The sequence below is a fragment of the Cynocephalus volans genome, chromosome 3 (genome assembly GCF_027409185.1).
Source record: "Cynocephalus volans isolate mCynVol1 chromosome 3, mCynVol1.pri, whole genome shotgun sequence".
In the NCBI taxonomy this organism is placed as follows: Eukaryota; Metazoa; Chordata; class Mammalia; order Dermoptera; family Cynocephalidae; genus Cynocephalus; species Cynocephalus volans.
This window is the reverse complement of record NC_084462.1, coordinates 21,053,737-21,062,608: the sequence shown is the minus strand read 5'-3', so window position 1 is coordinate 21,062,608 and position 8,872 is coordinate 21,053,737. Positions and strand designations below refer to the sequence as shown.

The 8,872-nt window shown below is 57.7% G+C and overlaps 1 protein-coding gene across 3 annotated transcripts; it reads left to right on the top strand.

Moving 5' to 3' along the window:
- Positions 1 to 1,186: 1,186 nt before the first annotated feature.
- Positions 1,187 to 8,424, top strand: ZNF853 (zinc finger protein 853). 3 transcript variants are annotated; one of them, XM_063090846.1, is made up of 3 exons: positions 1,187 to 1,659; positions 2,321 to 2,438; positions 5,023 to 8,424. In XM_063090846.1, the coding sequence occupies exons 1-3, from the start codon at positions 1,648 to 1,650 to the stop codon at positions 7,026 to 7,028; spliced, it is 2,136 nt and encodes a 711-aa protein (XP_062946916.1). In that variant the 5' UTR covers positions 1,187 to 1,647; the 3' UTR covers positions 7,029 to 8,424. The 3 variants fall into 3 exon arrangements, with proteins under 3 accessions (XP_062946916.1, XP_062946917.1, XP_062946915.1); XM_063090847.1 differs by having other exon boundaries at positions 2,316 to 2,438; XM_063090845.1 differs by lacking the exon at positions 1,187 to 1,659 and adding an exon at positions 3,091 to 3,208 and having other exon boundaries at positions 2,327 to 2,438.
- Positions 8,425 to 8,872: the final 448 nt, after the last annotated feature.

Here is an 8,872-nt window from a genome sequence, read left to right as displayed (position 1 = left end):
CCAAAAATGGGACAAGGCAGGCTCCTGTGTGATGGCAATGTAAGTGGGAGACAGGAAGGAGGGGAGGGGGCTGTGACCCCGTGACAGCTCTTGTCCCCTTCCAGAGGGGCACTCCTACTCCACCCCAGGGGCAGCTCTCTTTTGCCAGATCTTTGGGTTTTTCAAGAGAATCTAAGCAGCCTGATTTCCATGTGAATTCTCCAGATTAGAGAGGTCTGTGCTCTGAGGATGGTAATGCAAAGTCGTGGGCTATGGAGATGGTCAGCGAAGGCCCCCCTGGGGAGGAGACCCCCAACCCAGGCAGGAAGCAGCTTGGCATCTAGAAAAAGAAAGAAACCAGGAGGCCAAGGCGCAGAGGAGCTGGGGAGACAGGCCTGGAGGAGGGGAGGGTGGGGGAGCACGGAGGGCCTGACCACCGGGATCCGTGGCCAGAGTAAGGGAGCAGCGGCAGGGGAGGGACGAGCCAGTTTGCCAGGTGGCCCCGATGGCCCATTTGATCCATGTGGGTCACTGCCCACTGACCCAGTTGGCACAAACGCCTCGTCCGCCTGCCCTCCCCAGCCCGGGGGCCCAGGAGGAGGGTTCGAGGTGTGGACGGGTTGGCCTCTTCAAAGCCTGCTCAGCCCAGGATGGGGCCTCCTCATTAGCAGCGTGTCATCTAATTGAGTACTAATTAGCCACAATTCGCACGCCGGCCAGCGGCGCCCTGAGGCCATGCCCACTCTTCAGGGGATGGCGGGGACCCGGCCGGGAGCCCCCGCCCCCTACACACACACAGCGACAGCCGCCGACCGCGGCGCGCGGATACGCGCACTGGGGATGCGGCACAGCGCGCGCTGCTCTCGGCCCCCGCCGGCCCGCGACGCACGCACGGTCCCGCGTCCTGTCCCCCGGCCCGGGTGAGTGGCCGGGCCGGGAAGGGTTAAGCCCACCGAGCTGGCGGCGGCCTAGAGCGGCGGCGGCGGCGGCAGCGGGGGCGGCGGGGGCCGGGGCGCGGGGGCGCGGCGGGAGGCAGGGGAGGGGGACAGGATGCGGATGCCGGGGGGACTTCCTGTGCCGGCCCCCGCGCCCCCGCCTCCGGCCCGGCCCGCGGCCCGCACGGACGCACGCGCGGGCGGGCGGGCGAGCGAACGGGGACCCGGCCCGGCCGCCGCGCCCGCCCCCCGCCCCGGCCCGCGCGGCCCGGCCCGGCCCAGACCGCCCGCGGGCTCCGGGCACCTGTGGCCGCGGGCCGCCCAGGACCCGTGTCGCCCGGCGCCCGCCGGACCAGGACTAGGCCACCCCGCGGTGCCGACCTAGGGCTCCGGCCTGGACCCCGCTGCCCGCCATGGTCCCGCCCGGCCAGCCCTGAGCCCCGCGCCGGATTCGGGGCTCTGCCTCCGGCCCCCAGCCCCGCCCGAGAGTCTCCACCAACTTCTGCTCGGAAACTCCACTCTGCCCCTTCTTTTGGCCCAGGGCGACCTCGGGAGCCCTGACAGCACAGACCCTCCGGAATACCCAGAAAGGGCCCCAGGGTGGTCAGGCGCCTCCCTGGCTCTTTCTGGATGGAGGCGCCTCCGGAAGGACCCGGCTGAATGCTTTGGCCTTCACCTGGCGGCCTCTGCTGACCACACCTCCCCGAGTGCAGAGGCTGCCTGGGAGCAGAAAATGCTGTACCAGGTGAGGCCTGGTGGGTAGCTAGCTACAGGTATCTGACGACTGTTTGGGAGAGAGGGGGGTACTGGATGTGGGGCCACCTCTTCAAGGAGCAGGGTGGACTCTCAGGAGCGCCTGGGCACAGGGCCAGACCCCAGCTGACTACTAGACACCCGCCTTCCCAGGGAACTGGGGTGGCACCTGACACATGTGGCCTGCTGTGGCCTTGGGAGGTTGGGCGAGCCCCCAGAGCAGTCTGGGAGGCACGAGGCCATGGAGGCCGACAGAATTGACCATACTTTGAAGGGAGTAGGGGAGATGAGAGATGGACGAGTCTCTCTTTTGTCTGAGAGCTCCCCCAGATGTCCCTTCTGGGTCTCCAGTCCCGCTCCCTTGTGAGGGGCCAATCCCCAACTGCACCACCGCCCCTAGTTTCCATCCCTTGGCACTGAGCTGAGATGGAGCCCTGTGAAAAGTTAGGAGAAGCAGCTCTGCCTCTGTGCAGAAGCAGACACTGAGCGTCATAGCTGCCTGCACACTCCCTTCCCTGCTGTGGCCTGCACTGTCCCGCTCGGGGGTGGCCTGAGGCAGAGGTGGAGAGCTCTTTGAGGTCAGTGACACCCTGGCTGGGGGACTGCAGCACTCCTACCCATCTGAGCAGCTTCATTTCTCCCTCTCAGCACAGCTGGTTCCTGGCGATCCCAGTCTGACTGCCAGGATGGAGCTGGGGCCAGCAACCGAGACCTTTGTGTTGGAGCTGAGATGTCTTGAGGATGGGGGTCCAGCGCCTGACACCTTCTCAGGTGAGCCCCAGCAAGGGTCCTTTTTTTTTTTTTTTTTTTTTTTTTTTTTTTGTCGTTTTTTCGTGACCGGCACTCAGCCAGTGAGTGCACCGATCAGACCTATATAGGATCCGAACCCGCGGCGGGAGCGTCGCCACGCTCCCAGCGCAGCACTCTACCAAGTGCGCCACGGGCTCGGCCCAGCAAGGGTCCTTTGACAGAGCCCCGGGCTGCTGTGGCAGAGAGGCCCGAGGGTGGAGTGGTGGGTGGCTTGCTGTCTGGAGGTGGAGCGGCTCACACCAGCCAACTTCAGTTGCCTTTAGTAACAGTGGCAGGTTTGCCTTGGGATTTTCCGAGGTGGCTCTGACAGGCTGAGGTCTCCCATGAGAGGGGCCCCTGGCAGTATCGATAGCCTCAGCCCTGACCCCCACATATGTGCTGCCTGGAACCTCCTGCTCTGCTTCCCTAGCAGTCAGGTGGCTTCCCCTGGCTGCCTATCTGGCCCTGGATCCCGACTCAAGTTCCCAGATGGAATTCAGGGGCTGAAGGGCTCTCTTCCTCTGCCCTCGTGCCTCAGATATTAGCTCCATGGCTTCTTTTCCCTGAAGCCTCTAACCTTGTCCGCTATTCCTCAATCTCTGCTTTCACCTGTTTTCATCTACCTGATGCCAAGAAGCCAATGTGGTCCTGCAGAACCTTCCAAGACCTCTCCCTCTGGTGCCCACTCTGGGCAAACCCTCTGTGGTGGCCACACTTAAGAGATTCCGTTTCCCATTCTGTGCTTTGGGGAGGTGAGTGAGGGGCTGGGGCAGGGTTGAACAGAGCTTTAAAAGGACCAAAGGAACTGGAGGGGTCGGATGGGGGTGTGTGGACTAAACAAGGACTCTAATGACTTGTAGATTTAACTGACAAAAATTTGGCAAGAGTATATACATCAGACAACACTTAACTGTATGTTTACTAAAATGCCTTTGTTAAACATGCTGAAATTGCTTCCCCAGGATGTCAGTGACCATATGGGCAAGCACTGTGCTAGAATTTAGGAGGTTCTCACAGAGGCATGATCTGTCCCCTGTTGCACCCAGAGAAGGTGGGAGAAGGGAGTGTCTATGAGACACTGGATTTGCTAGGGGGACAGATTTTCGTGGCTGTTTTCATCCACCTCCTGCATGCTCCCAGCTGGTGTGAGTGTCTATGAAAAATGCACTCACTGATCCGTTAGCCTAACCAAAGATTATTAGGGATATTTTCCTAAAAGGTAATTATATACATGTAGATATCATTTTGGTTTTATTAAATCAATATATTCCAGAAAAGTGTCCTGAAAGCAAAATTTTGTAAATCAAATTATTGCTTTCTATTACAAAATTGAAAACATGTTGCTGTAGGAAGAACAGATGTAGAAGTCAGACTTGGGAATGGAGAAAGCCTCCTAGGATCACATATGTAAAGCAGAATTAGGATTTTCTGATAGCAGAATAGTAATAGTACAAATGAGAAAGTGAATGTGGACATTGTGCAGAACAGGAAACATGGCAGTGGAGTGACTCCTGTTTATGCAGGGCTTACTCTGTGCCTCGCATAACAGTGGACCTCTACATTTATCCTCTTTAATTCTCACAACATCCCTGGGAAACTGAGGTTCCCAAAGATTAAGTAATTGACCAGTCAGTGTTGATTTGAGGCTTTAAGTTAGTCCTTTCCATTCCTGAATGACAATCTAAGATCATCCCAGTCTTTAAGCTGTTTCAAATGGAGCTAGTTGTATACTTGGTTATTTCCAAACTGGTTGTTACTTTGCAAACTAATTCCTAACCTGTGGGGAGAGGGAATTTTCAAGCACCTACGAGGTTCTAGGGAACATGCCAGGACCCTTCTTATTTTATTCCTTAAGTTGACAGTGTGGGTGTAGGTATCATTAAGCTATTTTACAGATGCGGCTGTGAGCCTGCAGGAGGCTGGACAGCTGCTAACTGGTTAGAGTTAGGTTCTGGACTGAGAACTTCCCACTTGAAACCTAGTGGTCTGACACTTTGGTAAATTTTAGAAACTATTTGTGGTAACACTTCCAGGCAGCTTTACAGAAATTCTTTGTTATTTACAGAGAAGGCGAGTTTCATTTATTTAAGGTGTGACTGTAACTGAAGTCAGAGTTCACCATGGGGTTGATGGCCGACTGTTAGGATGGCCAGTTCACTGATTTCCACTGGATGGTGATAAGCACAACAGACTTCTCAGGGAATGGTGTTGGGGATCCCCAGGCACCCGTGCTGGTACCTGGTATCAGTGCCAAGATCTAAGCATGGACCTTGTGTAAAGGGAGGCCCAGAGGAGGGGTCAGGGAACTGCAGTCCAGAGTAAGTTGACCGAAGTCCCTTGGGCACATTTCTAAGCCAACCTCTCCCCTCCTTCCCCCCAGGGCATTTCAGTTTTACCATGTTGCCATTGTCATTTGATCCAGTGCTTTTGGGTCCCTAATGAGATCTCATTAGTCTATCCTTGAGTGGTTGTACATGGGCAGGGTAAGGGGGCAGGTTCTGGGGGCCTGGACCAGAGAGCTACCTGTAGATCTTTCTCTCCTGGTTTCCTGCCATTTCCACTACAGGTGGCAGTGGCGGGAACGAGAGTCAGGAGGAGGAAGAGGCTCAGGAAGGGAGCAGCAGCCCACAACAGCCAGCAGTCTCAGCGCCAATAGCAGCCAATGAAATCACTGAGGAAGCCCAGCTGGGACAACACGAGTTGCAACTGCAGCAGTTAGAACAGCAGCCAGAGATGCAGCCACAGCCACAGCATGAGCAGCTGCAACAGCAGCAACCACAAAACCAACTATTGGGACATCAGCCAGCATTGCAACAGCAGCAGCAGTCTCAACTACAACAGGAATTACATGAAAATCACCAGTCAATACAACATCAGGAACTGAAACCACGACTGCAGCAGCAGCAACAGCAGGAACAGTTACAGCAGCAGCAAGTGCAAGAGCAACAGCTATTGCAGCAGCAGCAACAGCAGGAACAGTTACAGCAGCAGCAAGTGCGAGAGCAACAGCTGTTGCAGCAGCAGCAACAGCAGGAACAGTTACAGCAGCAGCAAGTGCAAGAGCAACAGCTGTTGCAGCAGCAGCAGCAGGAACAGTTACAGCAGCAGCAAGTGCGAGAGCAACAGCTGTTGCAGCAGCAGCAGCAGGAACAGTTACAGCAGCAGCAAGTGCAAGAGCAACAACTATTGCACCAACAGCAAGAACAGTTACAGCAGCAACAAGTGCAAGAACAACAGCTGTTGCACCAACAGCGGATACAGCAGCAGCAGCTGCTACAACAGCAGGAACAATTACAGCAGCAACAGTTCCAACAGCAACAGCAGTTACTGTTGCTGCAGCAGCAGGAACAATTACAACAGCATCAGCAAGCACAATTACAGCAGCAGTTGCTGCAGCAGCAGCAAGCACAGTTACAGCAGCAGCTATTGCTGCAGCATCAGGAACAGTTGCAGCAGCAACAACAGCAACAGCTGTTGCAGCAGCAGCAGGAACAGTTGCAACAGCAGCAGCTGCAGCCTCATCCACTGGAGCCAGAGGAGGAGGAAGAGGTGGAGCTGGAGCTTATGCCAGTGGACCTGGGGTCAGAGCAGGAACTGGAGCAGCAGCGGCAGGAACTGGAGCGGCAGCAGGAGCTGGAGCGGCAGCAGGAGCAGCGGCAGCTGCAGCTCAAACTGCAGGAGCAGCTGCAGCAGCTGGAGCAGCAGTTGGAGCAGCAGCAGCTGGAGCAGCAGCAGCTGGAGCAGCAGGAGGTGCAGCTGGAGCTGACCCCCGTGGAGCTGGGTGCCCAGCAGCAGGAGGTGCAGCTGGAGCTGACCCCTGTGCAGCCCGAGCTGCAGCTGGAGCTGGTGCCTGCCGGAGGGGGTGGTGGGGCAGCGGTCCCCGGGGCTCCGGCTGCAGTCGTGGTGGCCCCTCCGGGCTATGTGGTGCTGCAGGAGCTCATGGTGCTGCCCGCCGTGGCCGCGCCAACCGTGGTGGCCATCCCGGGCCCAGCGGGCAGCGCGGCGCTGACACCCGCTCGGCAACGGAGGCGGCGACGCGCCCGGGACCGGCCAACCATCTGCGGGGAGTGCGGCAAGGGCTTCAGCCGCAGCACAGATCTGGTGCGCCACCAGGCCACGCACACAGGCGAGCGGCCGCACCGTTGCGGCGAGTGCGGCAAGGGCTTCTCGCAGCACTCGAACCTGGTGACGCACCAGCGCATCCACACGGGCGAGAAGCCCTACGCCTGCTCTTACTGCGCCAAGCGCTTCAGCGAGAGCTCGGCGCTCGTGCAGCACCAGCGCACGCACACCGGCGAGCGGCCCTACGCCTGCGGCGACTGCGGCAAGCGCTTCAGCGTCTCCTCCAACCTGCTGCGCCACCGGCGCACGCACTCGGGCGAGCGGCCCTACGTCTGCGAGGACTGCGGCGAGCGCTTCCGCCACAAGGTGCAGATCCGCCGCCACGAGCGCCAGCTGCACGGCGCGGGCCGCTCGCGGGGCCTCGGTTTGCTGCGCAGCGCGCGGCCCCCGGTCCCCAGCGGCCCACAGCGCGCCGAGCCGGCCGCCACGGCCGCGGACAAGGCACCGTGAGGCCGCGGGACCCGGAGCCAGGCGGGGCGGGCCGGGTTGGGAAGCTCGCGGGGCTGAGGCAGGGGCATAGGCGGTGATCGTCCGCCTGGGAAGTACCGTGCGGAGTGGGACGCATGCCCGACCCCGGTTCATAGTCTCAAGACATCCTGGAATAGCCCTGGGAGTGGGGCGGGAGGGAGGCTCCCATCAACTCCCGGATTCCTTGAGAAGTGCCAGGTTCACAGATGAACCCCCAGATACCATCCACAGAGAAAAGCCGACCGTGGCCGAAGCAGCACGTGGGAAACATTGGCTATTGAGAACCGAGATTGCCAAGAGGGTCGCCACATACCCCCGACCCCCAGAGAAAACTGGACTTCGGAGAAATGAGAGTCAATAGAGAAAACTCCCAGTGACAGGAAATTGGTGACATTGACGCGGACTGAACACTAACCGGGTAATCAAATGCATGTGGTGAACCGCAGATGGAAAAGATTTGATCCTGGTGAAAATTATTTCAAGGAGAAAAACGGGGAAAAAGGAAACTTATCTGCACTATGTAGAAAACTGATGAAGGCGTTGAATTGTCCTCAGTGGCATTTGCCTTGAAAATACTTTCTAGGATGAAAATTCATCAGGGTGGATATCATTCTGATGAATAGGCCTGTGTTCATAAACACAGGGTCAGAGTGTCCACGGGGTCAGTGTGCAAATAAATGCCGGGAAGCCCTGCTCTGGGCTGAAGGTAAGACCTTCCCTCCAGGGGAACCCAGGGTTCCGGCAGGTGTTGGGGCAGGTTCTAGGCCTCCGTTGCCATGTTCCCAAGCCCATTGTGGCCCTTTAACGTCCTCATGAGTAAAAGCCTGTGGCTGAAGCAGAGGGCACTTGGGGGTGCTCTCCAAGGTCCAGGAGAGGGGTCCCCCCAGAATGAGCTCGGGGCAGCCCCCCCCCCACCGGCCTCCCTGGGATCCACCAGCTCTAGGCTTCTCAGATGCTGTCCAGAAGTTGGCTCCTTAAGACCCAAGGGTGGTGCTGTCCTGGCCCAGGCTACGGAGGGGAGCAGGGCTGCCCAGGCAGACCCTGCCTCGTGGCTGGGGCTGAGGGAGGAATGTTGGGGACAAGGACTGGGGGCAACAGAAATGCTCTTTACTGCGTTTACCAAATCGTCTGGGGCAGGGGGCTGTAAGAGCAGCAGCAGTGGCTGATGCCTTGTGGGAAGGTGGGGCTGTGGAGGAGTCGGCCACCCCCTGGCCCCCAAGCACTTCCCGCTCCATCTGACTTCCAACGTTGTGGCTGCCTAGTTCCTGCCCCTCTTCCCTCCCTCCTTCTCCTTTACTAACACAGCCTGCTACGTTTTACACATGTGTTGGTAAGTGAGAAACAAAAAATGAAAAATAAATTAAAATGAAGAAATACAGTATCCTGTCTTTGTGTTTTCACCTCTGGATTTTGTGTCGTTTCAAAGGAAAACTTTCCTGGTTATTCTAGAGTAAAGAAGTTATCATTCAGGCCCATTGCCCAGTGCTCCTCACCCAGACCCTTCCTTCCAGCCTGAGGCCCTTGGCTGGGGAAGAGATTTATTCAGTAAAACCCTCGTGAGAGGGATGGGGACTGGAGGGTAAATGCTTGAGAAAGCCAGTTCTGACGTATTGTAAGGATGAGCTTCGCATCAGTTCAGCCCAACTGCAGCCTGGAACGCTGCGAGGGTCAGTTCACCACTATTGACCCATCCCAGCCCAGAGAGTCCTTGATTGGAAGACTCAACCAGCTGGATGCTCTCAGATCCTGTTTGCCATTCTTTTGTCCCCCTGTTCCCCAGCTTTCACATCCAGCAGTCTGCACCATTCAACTCTTCTTTGGAGGAT

Excerpts from the sequence above, each read along its gene's own strand:
- ZNF853 (XM_063090845.1), top strand. The coding sequence starts at position 2,409 with ATGGGGGTCCAGCGCCTGACACCTTCTCAG. Across the intron at positions 2,439-3,090 it reads AGCGCCTGACACCTTCTCAG|AAGCCAATGTGGTCCTGCAG; the intron begins GTGAGCCCCAGC and ends CCTGATGCCAAG. Across the intron at positions 3,209-5,022 it reads CCATTCTGTGCTTTGGGGAG|GTGGCAGTGGCGGGAACGAG; the intron begins GTGAGTGAGGGG and ends TTTCCACTACAG.